Source organism: Neovison vison, chromosome 12 (genome assembly GCF_020171115.1).
Source record: "Neovison vison isolate M4711 chromosome 12, ASM_NN_V1, whole genome shotgun sequence".
NCBI classification, from domain to species: domain Eukaryota; kingdom Metazoa; phylum Chordata; class Mammalia; order Carnivora; family Mustelidae; genus Neogale; species Neogale vison.
The window spans coordinates 129,543,465-129,564,923 of record NC_058102.1 but is presented as its reverse complement, the minus strand read 5'-3'; the positions used below and the strand labels follow the sequence as shown (position 1 = coordinate 129,564,923).

At 42.0% G+C, this 21,459-nt stretch overlaps 2 protein-coding genes across 5 annotated transcripts; both read right to left on the bottom strand.

The window, feature by feature from the left end:
* Positions 1–4,256: 4,256 nt before the first annotated feature.
* On the bottom strand, positions 4,257–13,943 carry BMI1 (BMI1 proto-oncogene, polycomb ring finger). Of its 3 annotated transcripts, none has more exons than XM_044226306.1 (10): positions 13,726–13,943; positions 8,801–8,931; positions 8,357–8,453; positions 7,696–7,751; positions 7,551–7,601; positions 7,275–7,383; positions 7,151–7,196; positions 6,634–6,732; positions 6,195–6,275; positions 4,257–6,105 (listed from the first exon to the last, which is right to left on the bottom strand). In XM_044226306.1, the coding sequence occupies exons 2-10, from the start codon at positions 8,910–8,912 to the stop codon at positions 5,776–5,778; spliced, it is 981 nt and encodes a 326-aa protein (XP_044082241.1). In that variant the 5' UTR covers positions 8,913–8,931; positions 13,726–13,943; the 3' UTR covers positions 4,257–5,775. The 3 variants fall into 3 exon arrangements, with proteins under 3 accessions (XP_044082241.1, XP_044082242.1, XP_044082243.1); XM_044226307.1 differs by lacking the exon at positions 13,726–13,943 and adding an exon at positions 13,225–13,322; XM_044226308.1 differs by lacking the exon at positions 13,726–13,943 and adding an exon at positions 9,675–9,735.
* A 1,284-nt stretch (positions 13,944–15,227) lies between these two features.
* On the bottom strand, positions 15,228–19,154 carry COMMD3 (COMM domain containing 3). Of its 2 annotated transcripts, none has more exons than XM_044226309.1 (8): positions 18,982–19,154; positions 17,538–17,649; positions 17,366–17,429; positions 17,242–17,276; positions 16,826–16,886; positions 16,682–16,738; positions 16,528–16,587; positions 15,228–15,595 (listed from the first exon to the last, which is right to left on the bottom strand). In XM_044226309.1, the coding sequence occupies exons 1-8, from the start codon at positions 19,118–19,120 to the stop codon at positions 15,536–15,538; spliced, it is 588 nt and encodes a 195-aa protein (XP_044082244.1). In that variant the 5' UTR covers positions 19,121–19,154; the 3' UTR covers positions 15,228–15,535. The 2 variants fall into 2 exon arrangements, with proteins under 2 accessions (XP_044082244.1, XP_044082245.1); XM_044226310.1 differs by lacking the exon at positions 15,228–15,595 and adding an exon at positions 15,602–16,405.
* Positions 19,155–21,459: the final 2,305 nt, after the last annotated feature.

Genomic DNA, 21,459 nt, shown 5'->3' with positions numbered 1-21,459 from the left:
CTGCAGTTGCCCCGACTACCCGTCGCAGGTTGTTCCTTTCTCTCCCGGCTTTTGGGTAGCCAGTGGGAGGCCCGGGTCAGAGAAGCCTTTATACCCTGGGGGTCCGGCCGGCGCAGGCTCTGTCGGAAACCGGCTGCGTCCCCGCGTCTTTCAGAGGCGACGTCCCAGCCGCGGACCGCCAGCCGCTGTCCCCGCCGAGGGCGCGAGGGCGCCAAACCTCCCAGGTTCGCCTGGCCCCGAGACCTATTTAGGCGTCGCCTTTGGGTCTTCAAGGTGCGGTCCTTTGCCCAGATCTTGAGGTTCCTGCCGCGAAGCCACCCCATCCTGGACACTGTCACCCGGCTAAGACCCAGGGGACTGGAACCATTGGTCTTCCCCGTCACCGCCTTCGAAGCGCGGCCTTCAGGAACCTTCAAGATGGCAGCTTTACGTTTTGTTATTTAGTTGGCAGTCTATCCAGTAAAAACTCAAACTGCAAGGACACCTCGTTGCTGAAGGAGAAAGGGCATAGGGTTTGAAGCGGGAGGAGGTGGGGGGCAAAGCAAGGACGCGCGTCTGCGGACTTCGCGGGCGACGCTCCGGCCTCCCCGGACGCGGGTCCGGTCCTACCCGCGCCGAGCCCCGAGGCCCGGCGGACCTGCAGATGTCTCGCCCAGTGGGCAAGCCTTCGGCAGGAAGGTGGCCACCTTGTGAGGCCTCGCGCACCCCACTGTCGCCGCCCCTTGCCACAGGTTCCGACTTTGGAGAAACGACTTCTTTTCGCCGCTTTCCAAGCCGGTGGGGCCTGAGAATCTTGCTTTCAAATTTGGCGGGATCCAAATCCGCCGAACCCAGAGCCGCGCGAGGCGAGCGGCGCACGCGCAAAATGGCCTCCTGGCGCCCCGCGGCCTCGGCTCGCTCGTAGGGCCTGGCGGAGCCCCCGCGGCGCCGTGGCAACCGAGGTCTGGGCTGTAGCTCTTTACACTCCTCCGAGAGCGGCTGGTTGAAAAATAAGGACAGGGAGAATGGCGGTTTCCTCCTTAACGTGCCCTTTTGGTACAGGCTCCCTGACCGAGAAGACAGCGCGGCCGGGAAAGGGAGCTCCTTTTCTCCAGGCGGTCGTCCCGCGCCCTTTCCGCGGGGCACCAGAATATAAGAAGACTTTCCTTTCTTTCCTCTTTTTTTTTTTTTTTTTCTTTTAAGCCGCTGCCCATCCCACCCCAGTCATCCTCGCTCCCCGCTTTTTCTTCCAAGCCGCGCAGTGCTCTCCTGTCTTCGGCTTTGTTTGGGTGTCTTCCACTTTTGGGGGCATTTAGACCAAACACTGTAGTTTCTGGACGGATTTCTCAATCTCCAGTAACGTCTTTATCCATCTCGGTAACGTTCCCATTCGTTCTCAATATTCTCAATATTCCACGCGCTTCCCGAACATCCTGGTCCGCAGCCTTCCAGAGTCTCTTCTCTCGGTTTGAGCTCTAGCTGACTTAGGGGGCAGAATTGTGAGCACCAAATCGGCACCGAACTTGAAAGCATGTTCTCTGTGAAGTTGGATTTTAGGATGGCCTAGCAATCAGAGCAAGAAGTAATATTTTTACTGAAATGTAGGTGACTTTGGGGGAACGACACCTGCTATTTTTGGAAGTTCTTTCTGATAAGTCTCTGGAAGGTATATTTTAAGAGTCCAGAAGAATGGGGGTAATTTAACTCATTGGAAGTTTTACTGAGTCCTTACTGTTTATTTGGAGGGTTAAATGAAATTTCGGGATGAGTTTTCCACATGCGGTTGAACTTCTTCAGAAAATTCACAAGGATTCTAGGACAGCTTTTGCAGTGATAAATGACTTGATGTCGTCGACTTGATGAAGACAAGGTTGACAGTGAAGTCTTCATGTGAGAACTCTAGAAATTGCACACTAAGAAAAAGAAACTGGTGCAAATAAAGGAAATCCGTTCCAAGAACCAAAAGAAAAAAAAATGTTAAATTAACTGCGGAAACAGGAAACACTCTACTGCATAAACATTTTCGGAGACTTTCATAATCAAAACTGGGCAATCTTGAGATTTGCAAGCAGATCTACAGGCTCAAGGTATTCTCGGGGTTATTTCCCAAATCTGACTTACTAGGGATTCTAACATGTGATACTTTCTTTTTCTTGTAAAGACCAATCTGGATTCTGCGGTCCCAATTTAATACAAGGTTTTATTTGGGATGAGTCAGGAATTTTTTAGAGCGATCTTAGAAATAATCACCTGTTGTGCTATTCATTTTATACTTGAAGAAACATCCTCAAGTGAAATGACAGCTATCTAACCCAAAAGCCTTATGCAGAAGCTGCCTTCTGTGCTCTTTGCATATCAGATGTCTTTAAAATATATACTATTGTTAAATAGGATCTTCTTAAATGTAATTTCCTCAAGACCTTAGCTTTGGATAAAATGCAAGGAAGACCGCGTGAGGGAAACAACCACCGTGTTGCAGAATATGATGTAGCCTTCATTTCATAGAAGCACTAGACTAAATCAGAATTCCCAACTATCATTCCACAGGCAATGAGGGAAAATAAAAATTTACCAAACCTTTAAAATATAAAAGAAATGGGAAAAAAATAACCAAAACCCAGTTCCATCACCCCAAGATTCTAAGACTAGGTCCCAAGTGGATTTTTTGTAAAATTAAGATCCCATCCCCTCAAAAGATGACCATAAGCTATTTTTTAAAAAAAAAAGAACATCTTCATTTCTTCTTAGCCGGTGTAAAGTAGCATTTCACATGGGTTCCCATTGAGATTTCACAATAAAACTTGATCTTGATAGGCCTATACCATGTGTCTGCTGAAACTCCAAATATTGGGGAAAGAATAAGAGGAAAAGACGTAGGAAAGCCCCTGCGAGCTTACTCTGCAAGTTGCATTGTACCTCCAGAAATCCAAACATCTGCATGGATGAAAATGGAAACGAAGCAGTACGGTTGGTAGGTTAAGTCAACTGAAGGGCAGCTTCTTTTTTTCCCACTCAGTGCAATTAGCGGCCGGCAATTTTAAAAGCAAAAAGTACTTGTAAAGAGGTATGCATGTGTAAAGCAAGATAGATCGCTATTTACACAACAGTAACCAGCCCCTTTTTTGCATTTAAGCTAAAATCTGTGAAATCAATTTAGGCATTTTCTGTGGAATATTTTGGTAGCACTAACTTTGTGATATAGAATCCTAGAATACTTTTCAGAAGCAAAAGCCAAATTTAAAGCCTACTTTTCACGTACCCTGCTTTTACTGCTAAGAGTTACAAAAATTAACAGCTTTGATACGGGTTATTACAAGATTGAAACTTTTTAAAGTGGTAGCTTAGCAAAAAAGTTTTAGATCTTAATTGTCAAAACTGTGAAAGTTGGTTATGGGAGAATGCAAAACATTATAATCTTTCTTCTGCTTTATTAAAAGACAAAGACATTTTAGATGAAATATCCTTTAACGCTTAAGAAATTTTCAAATGGAGTAGGGAAAAAAAGTCCTTTCGAACAAAATAAATTTATGTTTTCAAGTATGGTAAAAGTGTTAAGTGAGTCATAAATGTAACAACTGATTTTTAATAAGCAATTTCAAAAATAAGTCCATCATTAAAAGGTTGAGATACTAAGTCTTTTAGTTCCATGTTGATCTCACAACTTGGTTTTGTGTAAGTCAAGTGACATGTCCACTAGCATTTGAAGTTTTTAGGCTTTGAAAAATATTTTTTCATTTTTTATATACATGATCATCCAAAGTAAAACTATCATTTGAAACCTCCACTAACTTTTCTTTCTTAGATAACATCATGAAAAACTTTAGAAGCCTACAAAAATGAGTTAAATTCACCAAAATTGGCAAACATGGGTAACTTTTACTTCAAAGATTGTAGAGTAAATAAACAGATACAACTTTCAATTGGGCTATCAAGCAATTATACAACAAAGCATGGACTTCTTAGCAACATCACTATTTAAGACAGCAATGGATTCTCTTTAGTTTTACCTGTTGTAATCCACAGTAGGGTTTCCAAAACTTCTGCACATTGTGCTTTTCGTATCAAATTTTTATTAAAGTCTTAGCTATTTTCTAAATGAATATCCTTTTTATTGGATTTTCCCAATTACAAATGAAATTTAATTTTACATCTATAATTAGAAACAACACTTACAATGGTACTGTACAAATTTAGGTCAAAATAAAAATATATGTATTTTGTGGTTTCATAAAACTTCATTTACTGTATCTTTAAAGAAAGCAGAAATAACAGCAATATATGTAAAAGTAATGATTTAATGACTATAAGCAAGACAAAGCAATAGAATTGTGCTTCTTTTGCAGACTGGGGACAATGAAATGTTTAGCTACAATTTTCCCATACAAACATGAAACGATATTCATATAGAATAAACACCCTCACAAATAACTGATGGGTGATGAACATACACCAAGTTCGACCAAAGCAAAACACAAACTGAAAACGACTGTGGTTATTCATATTTTAAATTGAACATGTTCACTCTATTTAAAAATTAATACCTGGAGAAGCTAAAAATAAATTGCTTCTATTTCAAGATATTAGAGATAGAGAGAGGGCATATGTCATTGTTTATAACTGTTAAAGCAACTCCTTAAATTTGAAGTAACTGCTAAACCATAATGTTAAAATAATTTTAGATAAAATGCCTTCTTCCAGAAATTTGCTGGTTTACTTAAAAATCTGTTTTAGAATTACAGTGATCAATATGCATTTTAAAAACACATTCATTCCATCAAAGGCAATAGGAAATGAAGACACTGTTTCCAAAGTCTTTAGTTAAAAATTTTTCTTTACTGCAACAATTTTAAAAGTAAACATGTATTACTAGAGAAAATCAGTATTATGATTTGCCAATTGCTTCCAATGGAATAGAATTTAGAATTAGAAATCCACATTAAAAATGTTCTATGCTGATAAGGCTTAAACATAGGGTATCTGCAAAGGTCGAACCAGTTGGGAGAATTTAACAACCATTTCTGAATGCATGAAACACAATATTTTCTTTATAGTATTTATAAATATATCATACAATACTGTTTCCTGTTATGTCATATACCAATATGGCATTGTACAACAAGCATAATGCCATCTGATTCTTACAAAAGCGAATCATTTAATCAAGTCAGTAAAATAAACGGTAGTACCCGCTTTTAGGCATACAGATTGTAAAACTGAAGTTTACTTTCCTTTGATCGGTTTTGTGTAACAACAGAGAAGTAAAAATCAAACAGGAATCAAAATGGCTAAATATGCAAGAAGTCGTTATTCACAGTGACATGGCTACATAGAATGCATTATTCTATGCATATTCTTTCCGTTTGTTGAATTTCAAGATAAAAAGCACTTGTTTTCTACAGGTTCACAAAACAGCATAATAACAAGAACAATCAAGGAGAATGTAATGTAGGCGTTAGTTGAGATTAACAAACTATGGCCCAATGTTTATATCCACTGCATAATTTTTCAAATCTGAACCATGGTTACAAAAACCATTTCACATCTTGCCTAACACACAGAAAAACATCTTGCCTGCCTTCTCAGAAACCAATTCTCTTTAGAGGAACAATCTTTTCCATTAACGTCCATATGAGTATCACATCTAGTCCATCTTTTATAGCCAAATTTAAAGTCACTACAAAAGAAAGCAAATTGGACGACAGTCACATGTATTAGCATCTCTAAAGCTGTAATGGCATGAAGATATCTATATAAATCGGGGATTTAAAATTTTTTTTCCTTAAGAAGTCTTGAGTATCAACCAGATGAAGTTGCTGACGACCCATTTACTGACGATTTTCGAGGTCTATTGGCAAAGGAAGATTGGTGGTTACCGCTGGGGCTGCTGCTGGTTCCATTCATAGTGCTGGAGATGTGAGGGAACTGAGGATGAGGAGACTGAACGGGAGTGCTGGGGCTAGGCAGACAGGAAGAGGTGGAGGGGGCCCCTCCTGCGGGGCTGTTGGCCTTGTCACTCCCAGAGTCACTTTCCAGTTCTCCAGCATTTGTCAGTCCATCTCTCTGGTGACTCATCTTCATTCTTTTACAAGTAGGTCGAACTCTGTATTTCAAAGGAAGCGGACCATTCTACAATGTGAAAAGGGGGGAAAAAAGATCAGTCCTCTTTAAATACAGTTTTACCACAGTAATCTCAGACTATTAATTATGCTACCTACCCTTCTCCAGGTATAAATGTAAGCAATATCCATTAGTGTATAGTAATCCTTTAAAGGTTCTTCTTCATACATGACATCAATCTATTGGAAAATAGTATTTCAATTATTAAGTACCACGAAGAACACAGATAGAGACTTTTTCTGTCATCTAAATGCAATCCAAAAATGCTTTAACAAACATTCTCTTCAAACAGCTGGACAAGGAAAGAATCCCTCTTGACATTCAAATGAGGAAAAATATTTCCTGAAATTACTACAGAATTTGTTTTTATAGCATAAAACAAAATTCATACCAAACATTGTAAGAGACAATTCCAATTAAGTTCTAAGTCTAAAATAAAAAATCTGTTGTTTTGGGGTTCAGAATCCAAAAAGGAAAAAGTCATTGAATTAAAAAAAAAAATCTACATTAAATGCACAAAAACTATAAAGTAGATACCTGGAAAGTGTTAGGTATGTCCATTTTACTTCTGAGAAACTTTCTTAGGTGCATCACAGTCATTGCTGCTGGGCAACGTAAATATCTTTTATCATTCACCTAAGAAGACATTTAGAAAGTTATTTTTAAAAATTTCTAACTTTCGGGTAAGAAAAAAATCTCAGTTAAGTTGCCTCAATATGATACAAAGTATGAATACCAAAACAGACTGATTAAATTCTCAACTTGGAGTTTACTACTTAAATATAAAATAAGGAGATTTCTAATATAATAAGAAAACTTTAAATACATCAAAACATTAATTATTTAAAGTTTTTATAAGCATAACAATCATATATAGAGCAAATTCTATCTAATTATTATCAGATATATATCATTCTTAAACATCAAATACAATCATTTTTCTGTTTGACAGCATGATCTAGCCTAAGAATATCCTAAAGGGCAACATACACCTTCATAAAATCTAGAATCCAAACAATGTTTCCTCTGTATGTTTTTGCCACATGGGACATACCTCCTCCTTAGCTTTCTCCTTGTCTTTGTTTACTTTCCGATCCAATCTAAGAAACACAATTTTATTAGTGGAACAATGCATCTATGAACAGATTAGAATAAAACACATTTCCAACAGAATTTACCTGTTCTGGTCAAAGAATTCAATGGATAAGCTTATTATCTCATCATCAGTTATAATTCTCTTATCTTCATCTGCAACTTCTCCTCTATCTTCATTAGAGCCATTGGCAGCTATAAAGACATTTTGAAATTCCATTTTAAAATTAAACATTTGATTAAAATATTACATATGTAGGAAAATGGAAAGGTACTTTTAAGTTAAATTCAATTTTTATATATTACGGAGTAATAAATTCTCCCACCAAATAAAATGTCTTTTCCCTCTCTAAAGAGTTTACCATCTGCTGAAGGATGGGCTGCATAAAAATCCCTTCTTCTCTTCATTTCATCTAAAGAGAGGGGGAGAAAAGACTTAAACATTTGTCACAGCAGGTAAATCTGATGAATACTTTGTAAAAATTCATTTGTAAGCATGCTACTCACTTTTGAAAAGCCCTGGAACTAATTTGTATACAATATCTTGGAGAGTTTTATCTGATCTGAAAAAGAATTAGAAAACTAACTTATTAATTATAATTTCAAAATTTTTAAATGCTCATAAATTATTATAGATTCTTTTTCTTTATAGTATAGTATTTTATGTGATTGTGAGAGTCTTCATCAGTAAGATAACAATTATGAGAATAAAAATTCTTCATGTAGTAGTAACCTTTTAAATCAGTGGAAAAATACTTTTACATTCATTAAGAAATTCTTCACATTTCACTGAATCAAGAGAAGCGTGCCTTTCAAATTACTAAATTAGCTAATATGAAAGAGAACAGAGAGAAGAAAATGAAAGCACTTTAAACACACTCATCCCTGCCTGTCATAAACTCAATAAAGCAATGCAGAAATGGAGAGCTAATCAGGTTTAAAAAAATGGTTTAAAAAAACACTTAAAATCCCCCTCGATAATACCAAACTTTGCTTAAAATTACTCCTCATTAAAATGGCAAGAAATGAAGAGCAACCTTCACAAAACACACACATTAGGTGGAGATTCAATGGTAAATTTTGTGTGACAAAATAAAACAGGATAACCTTCACTAAATTATGCAATTCCAGTAACAATTAGAGACAATAATTTTAAAACTTTTCTTACCTTATATTCAGTAGTGGTCTGGTTTTGTGAACTTGGACATCACAGATAGGACAATATTTGCTGGTCTCCAAGTAACGCACAATACATGTTTTACAGACTAGAAGTAGAAAAACAAAAATCTTGTAAGTTTAGAAATTAGATGTTAAGCATTGAAATTAGTATCAAAAATGAAGAACTAGGGGTAGCAAAATGCTAAATGTCAAAAGGTATTTCTAATGACCTAAACTAACTCAATTAACATTCTGAGAATATTTACACAGTGCATAGTTACACGTTTACAATGTTCATTAACAGAAATTCACCAAACCCAAGAGTAGAAAATGACTCCATCACTTTGTAACAACATTCTCAAGGATTGTGGGAATTGTTAACAGTTTTCAAACATCATAACGAAATAAGAAATATACATGACACACAAAAAAGGGTCTAGAACTTTGCACTTACAGGAATGTAGACATTCTATTATGGTCGTGGCATCAATGAAGTACCCTCCACAGAGCACACACATGAGGTGGGGATTTAGCTCCGTGATCTTGATTCTGGTTGTTCGATGCATTTCTGCTTGATAAAATGCCCTGCAAGACACAGAAATATTGGCCATAATCCACAGAAACAGAAAGGAGATTATCTCCCAATTTCTAGTAACCGAAGGCTCTGAAATGCTGAGAAGTTCATAAAACTCGTATAACACTGTACAGCTGGACTGTCCCAGCGTTTTCTACAGAAGGAATTAACTAAAGAGACCTCAATCAATTATAGTGAAATGACGAAAAAGGATTCAAGTAAAGTAACTTGTGGTCCCTCAGTTCATTCCAGGACGGAGAAGAAAAGATGGGGGTGGGGGCTGGGAGCTGAGAGTATTCGGGTCTCTTTCTTCCATTTGTCCTCTAGCCTAGCAGCCCCAAGGCTGCTGCAGACGCCACACAATCCCCGCAGTTATTTACCAACCGCCAGGGCTTGTCCCAGGTCTCCCAATTTATTATAAAACTTCCTTATGGATCTTCAATCGAAAATCGGGGAGATTGCCCTGGCTTCCCAGGGGCTCTTGTTGTTTTAGGCGGTTCCAAAAACCAGAACCTGGCACGTTTTCACGCGATACAAAGGGAAAACAAATTCTGCCCTATCTGCATCCCTGGCATTTCCGGAGCTGGGTGCTGGGGCCGCAGAAGCACCTCCAGCCGGCCTCGGGCTGGGGCCTGAGCGCGCGGACGCCCGGGGGCCGGGATGCGAGGGGCGGATCCGGCGGCGCCCCAGGCTCCGTCTAGCTCCGGATTCGGAACTCGCCCCTGTCGGGGTTTCCATAGCAACTTACACTTACACTTGGCATCCGGCCACCGCTGCAACTCCGCGCGAAGCTGGGCCGAGCTCGGAGCTTCGGCGGGCGTGCGGGTCGGCGGGGCGGAGGCGGCGGCGGGCGCGGGGGAGGGGCCGGAGCGGCGCGGGGGCGGGGCCGGCGCGGGGGTGGGGTGGGGTGCGGGCTGCGCGGCTCGGAGGTGGGGCAGCCCCACGAGGCCCGCGGCGCTGGGGAGCAGGATACCAGTTGCGGCAACCGGGCGGGCAGCCTGGGGGGCCCCCTGAGTGTGCGAGTGGTAAAGGAAAATGCAAACCGCACTCCCGGCCATTCCGGACACTCTTGGGGGCCTCTTTCCAAGTCGACTCGGTGCGAAGAGCTTCTTTCAGATCTTGACTCGGTCTCCCCTGTTAGCAATCACTAGGTCAAAAATTTCACGAAGGGACCTTTTGAGAATTGCCAACTGTGCACTTAGCCCGAAACCGTCAGAGCTCAGATTGCAGAGATGTTTATTGAACTGAACCTCTTTAAACTTTTCTTCTCTAATATGAAGTTCTCCTTCAGATTAGATGAGCGATACAAAGTTTTGCTAAGGCTAAAAAGTGAAATCTGTTTTACAAGAAGACAAGGAGGGGGCAAAGCCGTGTTTTATTTGAACTATGCTGGAGGCAAGACAAACTACTTTAATCGGTACGGCAGTGACAATAAGTAAAGAACCATGTGACCAGTCCATTCCCAACGCTAAATCAACACCTTGTCAACCCAGAGCAATGATAGGAGAGAAAAACAAATGTCATTTTCTCAACCTAGCCTCCATACAAATCCCCACACGATGGAATAATATCCCCAATAGATAGCATATATTATAGGAAAGTCACGGTGGGAGGCTGTCAGCAACAATACACCAGCGGACAATCAGGGAAGTCAATTATTTCGTGTAGTACTCTGGAAAAATATATTTCCCACCCTCCACTTCATTCATTTCAGAACCTAAAATAGGACAAAGCTTCTAGACCTGTTTGAAGTACATTCTTAAAACCGCTTTCAACAGAAATCTAAGAACCTGAGAAACTTGGGAGATGCAACTGAGGTTTTAATTCTTAGGGAATTTTAATGCAGAAGGAAATACCAATCAACATACCTCAATGGCTGAAATTAATGGCTTTAGAGTACTAAAAAAACGGTAAGAACAAAACAAAGTCTCTTTTATGAGAGTGACCATAGTGGCGACTGGCAACTTCAACCAGAAAACTTCACCTGTGTTTCCTCAGTTATCTTTTAATTACTTTTTTTTACAAGACTATTGTCCACATATTGTTAAAATAAATCTAAGTGGGGTTGCAGAGAAGTTGTGGATGGAGCACTGTCCCTAAACAGTAGCAATATTTACATCCATTGTGGTTGACTAAAGACAAACCTTATTCTTAAAGAAAACTCTCCTTGTGAAACCACAAGTCCTTTCCTAGAAAGATAGCAAGGTGATACTTATATCTCCTTGTGAAAGCATCTCCCACTAATGCTACCGAACACGAAGTTTAAAAAGGGACTTCAATAAAAATAGTTGCCTTTATTTCTCCACTGTACAGAAAACACCAAAAACAAATACTAATACACAGGTCAAACCTCAGTGGAGGGTAATCTACTGGTTGGCTTTTAACATTTAAGGCACAGGTACCTGACCAAAACCTTTCAAATTCATCTTGTCTTAATTCACACAACTCTTCTCTCTCAGTTCTGAGGAATCTGGCCACAGTCCTATTACCATCTATAAAGCTAGTAAATATCACTTTGTTACTTACATAAAAATCAGTTCTTTATCTTTCTATACCACTTGAAAGTCCTGGCAATCTAAGGATGACTTCCAAGACATTTGACATGCTTGGTAGATTTAAGAAACAATCTACTGCACCTTAGAAATGAAAGCCTTCCACGTTCCAACACAGAAAACTGCCAGGCAGGCAAGTAAAAATGCACCAAACATACCACAGTAAAAATACTCAATAGTTAAAATTTGCCACTGTAACATACTCGGTTGGGACCGTCAGTTTAGTTGAGAGGCCTAACACCAGTAGTGTCAAAATGAAGCAAAACAGAAGCAAGTTCTTATGTTAACAATCAGCTTGACTATTGCCATCTAAGAAATGCAAATGAACTCCATAACCCCGGTTGGGGTTCACAGCCCAGTAGAAGTATGGGTAAAGTTTGGACTAACTTGACTCCAAGAGAATTTTGCTTAGTTGGGTACTTAAACTACAGCTCAGAACTTGGTGGTAGAGTATTAATTAATTTATCAAGTACAATTAAATGCTCATTTTTTTTTTTTTACAAAAGCATATGTGTGTATACATATGCCTACGTAGTGACTTTTATATGGCTTTAAAGATACTGTTACTAAGCATATAATTTGGACAGGTAGGTTATTTCAAACACCTTTGCACTCTGGGGCAAATGTACAGGAATGAACTCAAATATTAAAAAGTTTGTAAATTTGCTCATAAAATCAATCTCTAAGGGATTCTGATCAGTCTACTTAAAATAAAATTCAAATATTAACACAGTCACATAAGTTAGTATATACTGTCAACAGTTCGCATCCTTAACTTTCAAGTCTTTATTAAAGCTTGTAATATGTTTTCAGAACTTGAGGGTTGCGCTTCCTATAAAACATACCTTGAACTACTCATAACATTCTAGGTACCACCAACCTACACTTGGATTTGGATAAACATGCCCAGAATTTTGCCTACTTTAAGAGAAGGGGTTAAATACATGCTTCTCTTTCAAATGTTGGACCGTGACCACTAAGCCCACTAAATCCTTTTATTGCAATTGAGAATGATCAAAGTCTCTCTACTTGTTTACTTCCAATCATTAACTGTAAATTTCTGGGGAAAAGATCATGCTATATCGCTGTCAAACCCCAAAGACTGTGTAAACATATGTAGTCAACTTTTTGGTCCTCCTTTTCCAAAGCATCTTTTTACCAACACGACCTTTAGCAAAACCTATAAAACGTAGTGGACTTAAGTCAAGGTTCTAAGTGCATCCCATAGTAGAGGTTGAGAGAAAAACTGCAGTCACCAAGAAGAAAAAACAGAAAAAAAGAAGGGGGGGGGGGGGAGAGAAGGAAACCTCTTGCAAGACTAACGTCCAGTCACCATCATCACTCCAAAAAAAGCTCCAAATTTGAAATGCCCACTTCCCAGTGCGCACGTCCCTAGTGATGTTTGGAGAACTTATCTAAGACTCCCAACAAATAACACCTTGAAAACTTTACCATTTTAAACACAAATGCAGGAGACCTTGGAAACAACTGGGAACCGCCATCTTACAAGCCATCCAATTTCACACAAGTGTCCCTCCAACTTAAGTTAATAACATTTTTGTTTGAGCTCTTTCCAGTTTAACATCCACCTTGGCAGGATCGCTGCCCCCCACGTAACCCGTCCCTATAAAATGAGGGCATTCTCTGGATGTTTAAACCCCTCAAAAGCCCTTTCTTTGGGAGAAGAGGGAAGCCACTTGACCCGAGCAGCTCCCGATTTCAGGAACCCGTCCCCGTTTCATCAAAATCTACCTCTCAACAAAGGGCGCCGTGGCGGGGAGAGCCGCAGAGACTGGAAATAGAAGTGTTCTTCTCGGGGGCCATGTGCGTCGCGAGGGTGTAGAGGGGCGCTCGGGGGAGAAAGGAACTAAAACGTGGGGCCGCGCGCGGCGCGTCCGGGGCTGGAGCGGGCGGCGGCTGGAGCGGCGCCGAGCCCGGCTGGCGGCGGCGGCGGCGGCGGCGGCGGCGGCGCGGCGCGGGCTGCGGGTCGGTCCCGGCGCCGCGGGAGTCGGCGGGCGGCGGCGGGCGCGCGCTCGCGGGCGCGGGCGACGCGCGGGGCCGGGCGGCGCGCGGGACCGGCGGGCGGCGGCGGGCGGCGGCGCGGGGCTCGGCGCCCACGCTGTCAGCGCCCTCCTGGCCGGCGCGGGAGAGGCGCGGGGGGGCCGCTCCCCATCCACCCGCGGCCGGCCCGAGCCCCGCGCGGCCCCCGCCGCCCCCCGGTCCCGTCCCGGAGGCGCCTCGCCTCCTACGTACCCGGAAAAAGCAGCCGGCGAGAGGCGATCGAAGCGGGCGGAAAAGACAATGAAAGTTAAAAGTCGTTCAGCAGAAAATGAATGTGAGCCAAGCGGCCATCTTGAAGCGAGCTGCAGACGCCGCTGTCAATGGGCAACGAGCGCAGCCGAGAGGAGCTGCGGCCGCCGCGCTCGGCTCATGCTGCCTCCCGAGCCCGGCCTCCTCCTCCTCCTCCGCCTCGGCCTCCTCCTCCTCCGCGGCCTCCTCCTCCTCCTCCTCCTCGGCCTCCAACGCCTCCTCCTCCTGGGCCTCCTCCTCCTCCTCCTCCTCCTCCTCCTCGGCCGCCGCCGCCTCCTCCCGCTCCGCACTCGGGGGAGGGAGCGCGCGGAGGGGGCGCGATCAGTATTATTCTGCGGGGCTGGGAGGTGTTTCTAATCCGGATCGGGGCTCCCTCGCCAACATCCCCATTGTCTCGCCCCGATCTCTGCCTTTAATACTACGATTATTATTTCATAGTTGCTGTGGGGGGAGGAGGACGAGTGGGGGGCGCCGTGTGTGTGCGTGCGGAGAGGCGGGGGGAGGGGAGGAAGGATGAGGAGGGGGGAGGGGAGGGTGGAAAAAAAATGCACCGCTGAAGGCAGAGTGGAAACTGACACCGGCTCCAAAATGGCTCAGAGTCCGCCCGCCCCCTCCCCCCGCTGCCCCCCCACCGGGTCACGTGCTCCCCTCATTCCTTAAGGGCGGCCTGGGAATTAGTGTCGGTGTAGTCGGGCCCGCGGCCGCCCCCTCCCCTTCGAGCAGCGCGACCCGGCCCCCTCCTCCTCCCTCTGCGCGGCGGCGCTGGCGCGGCTGCGGAGACATTTCTCCACAGCGCCACACGCGCCACCCTGCTCTCGGCGCGGGCATCGCTCCGGCCCCGCACACAGCTCAGCCCACCCCACCCCCCGTTATTTCTTTCTTTCCGCCGCCCGCCTCCGCCCGCGGCGCACACGTCCACTGGCTCTCGCCGAGAAGAGCGCCCGGCCACCGCCCCCGCTCGGCCCCGCCAGCCCAGCGGGCTGCGGCCCAGACTCCGGCGCCGCGGCGCGGAACCTGCGCCCGAGTTGGGCTCGCGGAAACAACAGCGCCCGCCCCTGTCTTCCCGCGGCCGCGCCGGCCCCCTTCCCCGCCCGCCAGCGGCCGAGGCGGGGCGCGCGCGGGCAGTGGCTCGCTCCGGGAAGGGGCTCCGCGCGGGGGCTTCCCGAGCCGGGCCTCGGGAGTCCCGCAGTCTAGGGTCTGGCTGCGGGCGAGCCTCCCCCCCCCCGGCGCAGGTAACGGGACCGGCCGGCTCCCGCCGCGGGGCAACCAAGTCCGCTCCCCAAGTCCCGAAGCTGGGGTCTTCAACAAACCCCGGAGATCGGATCCTTTCCCACTGTGTTTAATCCAGAAAAAAGGCGATCGTTAAAAGTTAACGCTAATCGTATGTATGTCTTCAAAGTAATAATTAACACACAAACTCAGATCCAAACAAACTCTCACCACTCTTTTTGTGGGAACAACTTATTTATTCAGAGTGTAATACTGTCAACTTCTTTTTGTAAGACTTGAAAAAGACCAAAATGGGATCAATGTACAGTTTATACGAAAGGTATCTGAAATACTTAGGCAGAATTTTCCTCAACTCTTTTACAAGTATAAAAAGTGTCAAAATTGATGAACGACATAAATCCAAAAGGAAAAAAAAAATTCTACTTAAGAGTAGGACATCCAGCTCGCACAGACGGTGGTTCGGCCGACGACAAGGCGTTCCTGGTCTTCCTCTAGACCCCGGCGAATCGTTAACTTCCCCAAGTTACAACTGAGTTGCTCTTTCCAGACTTTTCGAAGCATCTTTAAGTTTCCCCACTAAATCCTAAAAGATGTTTATAATGCCACGTTTTTAGGACAAAACACAAGACAGAAGTACCCAAGATTGAGAAAGGTGCAAGAAAAAAGTCGGGGCACTTTCTAAACGAGTTTAACATTCACGAGGATTTTTAACCTTTGACAAACCACTATCGATCAAAAGAAGATTTTCCTCTGAAATATCTCATTTCAAGTGGGATACTTGCCCTCAGAAGCTGAAATATAATTTCTAACCGAATCCTCGTAACAGGCAAGGTATGTCAAAACTAAATTTCTCAAGATACCTAACAAAATCTATGCTGTATTCACACTTTCTGAAAGTTTAAAGTTTGATTAATGATTACATTAAAACAATTCCACAGGAGATGCCTTTTGAAAAATTCAAAATTCATCAAAATTTCAAGTAATGCTCTTCATTTTTTTAAGCGGTAAGAAATAAATTCGTTATCATTGTCCATTAGCCAATGTAGTTTTGAATTTTTCCAGTCTTATACTGGCAATACAAAGAGTTTTAGAATTTTATGTACTTCCTCCTTTATAAAGTGACTTAAAAATTATTGAAAATCCTGTTTGAAAGTTTAGTTGAATTTCCGAAAACAAAGAAGACATTTTCAAAGACATGTTCTCAATTTTGCTTTGTCTTATTGGAGCAAACTAACCACAAATGGAAGAAATTTACACTCAATACTACAATTCAGAAATTTATCTTAATCAGAGGGAACAGCAAATATAAAACCAATTCTTTATGAGTAACATCTTAATTTCAAAAGTGAAGCCTACTTTAAATACTGCTTTTGAAGACCTTTCCCATTAAATCCTTAACCAACCTTCATTATCTACTGACAGATGGTTAGATAATTTTTCTTTTGAACTTTCCATAAGCATAATTCTCAATTAAACATCTATAAACAGGCATATTCGCAGGTCCTAATACTGTACCTGTAATTGTTCCATGTTGCAACTAAAACTAATCTCTGGGTGAGATCGGGAATCAGTGTTCTAGGGAAGAAAAAAAAAGGCTGTTTATGTAAATCAAGGACATTTAAAATTTCATTTCACATTTAAATTTTAGATAAGGCTTATATGTAAATACCTCTACATTTAAGGTCACCAAATATGCCGGTCTGTACATCTTATGAAGTTGATTGGTCTAAAACAACACAATACATAATTTTAGTCTTTATTTTTTTTTTAAGTTTCCTAAATTCCCCCTAGAGAACAGTTTATTAAACTTTACCTTTATCTGATATTCCAAACGCCAAGAAACATCAGTTATATGGGGGAGAGATCTGCCTATACTAAAAAATACAATGATAATTTTGTACATAGTATCTACATAAAAACTTCTATTTTTACCAAGAATGGTGTCTACCTCCCCCACCACACACATACACAATTCAATTTACTCTGAATTTACAACATTGTTAAACTTTATTCTCAAGTTCTGAAGAGTAAAGAGCATTTAAAAAATTATCTCAATAAACTTTATCTTTAAAAACATTAGCTTAACTTCAATTGTTTCACTTGCCCTTTAGCCCCTTTTCTTTTGGTCAAGATCCCTGTCTTTTTGTCCTGTTTTGTTTCACACCAGCACTCTCCATTCATACCTGCAAGTGAAAAGTGGCTCAGCTTGACACCTTATACAGTACCTACCTTCCCAGTAGGCTTTCTAGGGAATTCTTATTATTCTGGAGGGGGGAAAGAAAAAAAGAAAACACATCTTTGCAAAGAGAAGAAAAATAGTAATTGTTAATTTAAAAAACTTTAAGTAAGTAACCTGATATTCCGTGCAAAACAGTTCTATTCGCTCTCTATCAAATTTACAGTCTTCTAGATAAGTGCTAAAGGAGGGGGAAAAAAGCCAAAGTTTAGTGTCCATTTTAAAAACTGAAATTGAAATCTTAAAGGTACTATTTGAAAACAAATGGATATTTAAATAAATCCTGTACCTTAGAGTTGATTTGTCAGCTCTTTGCTTTCCTGCCTCCAGTATGTAAGTTGCAGCTGCTGTGTGACAATGTTTTAAAACCACAGGATCGATATGTTTCAAGTCTGGGTGATCTAAAATAAATTAATTGCTAGTGATGCCTGTGATAATAAATTCTTTATAGTCATGTTTCTAAAATAGGTATTTTCATTTGGGCAAAAATCCCCTTTAACAAGAACACAAAAATAATTCAACTATAAGGATTGGCAAATATAAGTGAATGAGATGAACAACAAGGTCAATGGAAAATAATAAAGAACACACATCAATAATTCTGCTGTTACCAGTCTCAATTATCTTCTTTTATTTTACCTTAATTTCTTACTGTTGTTTTGTTTTGTTTTTTTTTTAAACAGTAGCCCCAAAGAAAAAAAAATAACTACACAGTGATCATTACAATGCTGGGTGAAGTAAATTCAGAGGAAAATAAGATAAATATTTTACATGATGTAAATGTAAGAATGAATAAACCTTCCCTCTAGAGAATGGTTACTTTTAGGATAACTGGCTCCAAGAACAGTAATATATCAGGGGCGGGGCACGAGTTCAGAATATAAAATACAATTTTCAAAATATTTTCAGATTTTGACAGCTATCCTTTTTTTGAGATTAACCCAGGTGGTGGTTACTATTTTCGTTTAAAGAACTTCCACTTTCATACTTTTTGTACAAATGTTTAGATCATGAAACTACAGAAAAAAACAAAATTTGAATTGTTGAGATATTTATATTTAAGAAAATGATCTAAAAGCGGTCTGTCTTAAAATATGCCTTCAATCCATACTGACACGGCACTCCGCAATCACTGACCGGACCACTTCAAAGAGACTCATCTCCTGGTAACTGGTGCGGAACAGAACATTCTGCATCATATTTTAAGATTCTAGGCGTGGAACCTGTGCAAAACATATTTAACTAGCGTGTTGGAGTGATCACAGGAACTTGAGGTGTTCTCTAAGCTGCAGAATGTCAAGACTCTACGACCTAGTAATTACTTTGGAAACAGACTCTTTAAAACCTTTGCCAGCCTAGCACTGAACGTTTGAATTGCAGAGAGGTACCCTGATGAAGTCCAAGTGTCAACTAGCCTTTGCCTCAGACCAGGCTGAAAACCTTAGATGTTTAGGCCACAAACAAGACTTGAACACGGGCTTTACAAAGGAACAAAGAGACTGGGAGGAGAAATCAGACCAGAAACGTGTAACAAGCTATGTGCAGGTGCCAACTGGGAACACAACAATGGTCAGGGTCCGCTCCGGGTTCACATCCCCACACTCCGTCCGGAGCGAAGGGCAAAGCCGGGAGACTTCCTCTTCCCGGGGTTTTCCCCCTCTCGCTCGGTCTCGCTCCTCTTCTCCGAGCGCCCCTCCACCCAGGCCGATCTAGCGCAGAGCCGAGCGGCTTACCTAACACGGCCTCGTCCGCCTGGGCGTCCAGCAGGCTCTGGAAAGCCGCCCGGAGGAGAAGCGTGAAGGCGTTGGAGTCGAAGGAGCCAGGATCCGCCAGCATCTGGAAGCCTTTCTGCACATACTCCGAAAGCTCCATTGTGAGCGCGCCGTGACCTTCGACACGCGCACCACGTGACACGCGCCGCGCGCTCAGCTGATGCGGCCGCGCGCGCACGCGGCTCGGGGCGGCGGCGCTGGCTGCGGGCCTCCCAGCCCGCGGCCTCCCGGCCTGCCCCCCGGCTCGCGCCTCCGCAGGCGCGCTCGGCCGCCCACCGGCCGTCGCCCGCCACCCCCGTAGTCCCCCGCGCCGCGGCTTCCGTCCAGCCCTTCTTTCTGCGCCAGCCGCGAGAGCTGCGGCGCCTCGGCGAGAAGGGCGGCCCCGGGCGCTTTGTGGACGCGCTCGGTGCTTTCTCTTCCACGCGCTGCTCACCTAGGTCTGTCACCAGCTCCTGCGGGGCTCCGCTGGAGCGTTCCTTGAAAGACCCCCTCGGAGGGGGGGTGGAGGAAAGTGTCGGGATCCCGCCGCGAGGGATCCCGAAAACTATGTCTTTTTTGTTTCCTCAGCGAGAACGTCTGCGGGAAGTTCCCATTTGAGGCGACTGGTTGTGTTGTGTTGTGTTGTGTTGTGTTTTGGGTTTGGATTTTTGTTTTGTTTTGTTTTACTCAACAGCCTAACCTCCCAGCATTACCCTTTTGTGAGTGAGACTGTAGGCAACTAAGTTTATAATTCTTGTTTATTTTTCTTTTTTTCATTGTCATTTCTGGGATATGGCAATTGATGCCTTTCTGCATGGACGTGTGTGTGTATGCATGTATGCATCCATGTAGTGCGCGTGTGTTCTTACTGTACCTAAACAACTGAGGGATTAATAAATTACCCACAAACATGTTTGACAGAATTATTAAAACCTTACATGCCGCTGCAAAATAAATATCATCCAGAAGCAAATGTTGTGCTACTGTACTCATTACATCTCTATGGTTTTAGTTAAAGAATCTTCACATGTTTATATCAGGTATTTATCTTAAATACAGTTGGGAACGGCAAGGTCTTGACTAGAAGCGATTACTGTCTTGGATATCCATAACTTTAAAGAGTCCAATATTGTATAAAGTTTTTAACTTCCCCTTTTATTACTACAAAGTTGGAGAACAAGTTGGAGAACAAGAGTGATTCTTTAGGGGGGAAAAACGAGAAGAAAGGAGATTATGCATTTTTGATCAAAAGAATTTAAAAAGGAAAGTTAAAAAGCAAGTTCTTTTCGGGTAGAGGGGAGGAATAAGGAACAAGAAAGGTGTTTTAGTGTTCAGGTACAATTGGTTGAAACAGACTCATCGTGAAACACTTCTGTGGGAATAATTTAGGTGCTTGTGGGGGGAAAATTGTATCTGATGAATACAGGCAACATTTAACCTTGCAGCAGTATATAGAGAGCACCTGGTTTCACAACAGGACACAAATGGAATATTTAGCATCAGTAACAGATTGAGTAGCTACTGAATTTTCCTTTGAAGGCTTTGAAATGCATGTGAACTAACTTCACTTCGATGAGCCTATAGGAGCAGTGAAGGATTTAAGAGTCTCCCTAGAATCTTTATGAAACAAACACCTATGAATCATGTTCATCTTTTCTCCAAACTCCTTCTTGTTTCTCATCAGTAATAAAATGTCAGTTGAAAAATTTTCAGATACCTGATTTACATAGGGGATATTTTACAGGGCAGAGTTATGTAAATGTTAATTTTAACAACACTCAAGATCATTATATTTATTTCACATATATTATGACTGCATAACACTTAATATTCTAGTATATTTAAGTTGATAATTATAATCCTATTCAATATAGTGTAAAAAAAGAAAGCATTAATGCTTGAGCATAGATTTTAAAATGTTATCTTAAAAGAGGAAAGTACGTACCATAAGTGGTTGTAACTTTGATGTCATAAAAATTAAGAAATTCACAGGGATTGTTTTTCAAAATAGCTGTCATGTTACTCTCTTATACAGACAAATTAACTTTCTCTTACAGGGTATTTATTTGTTCTCTTTTGCCTAAATACATGTTAGGCCCAAGTGATGAATACATTCACAGCTCACACAAATATTTTAATTATATGTTTTTATGATATTAGAAAAACTGAATTTTTCTACCATAGATACCTTTATTTCAACTTGTTTGAAAGAAGCACAGGATTGTTTGTTTAAATGTAGATAGAATATGTATATTCTTGACAAGTAAGTCATTGAAATACATTGAATATAATCATTAAAAAGCATGGTTGCACAAATGTAGACTCTACTGTTTACAGCAATAAAATCAATGCATTTTATATTGTTAGAAAGCTACCTCTGAATACATTCTGAAAGTGTAAAAAAACTTTAAAATATTTCCTTTGATTACTGCAAAGAGCATTGGAGCTTTCACTAGACTA

Coding starts and splice junctions, on each gene's coding strand:
- BMI1 (XM_044226306.1), bottom strand. CDS start 8,912: ATGCATCGAACAACCAGAATCAAGATCACGGAGCTAAATCCCCACCTC. Junction 7,384..7,550: donor AGCCCATCCTTCAGCAGATG/GTAAACTCTTTA, acceptor ATGTCTTTATAG/CTGCCAATGGCTCTAATGAA. Junction 7,197..7,274: donor GAATTCTTTGACCAGAACAG/GTAAATTCTGTT, acceptor TGTGTTTCTTAG/ATTGGATCGGAAAGTAAACA.
- COMMD3 (XM_044226309.1), bottom strand. CDS start 19,120: ATGGAGCTTTCGGAGTATGTGCAGAAAGGCTTCCAGATGCTGGCGGAT. Junction 16,739..16,825: donor GTTTGGAATATCAGATAAAG/GTAAAGTTTAAT, acceptor GTGTTGTTTTAG/ACCAATCAACTTCATAAGAT. Junction 16,588..16,681: donor TGGTGACCTTAAATGTAGAG/GTATTTACATAT, acceptor TTTCTTCCCTAG/AACACTGATTCCCGATCTCA.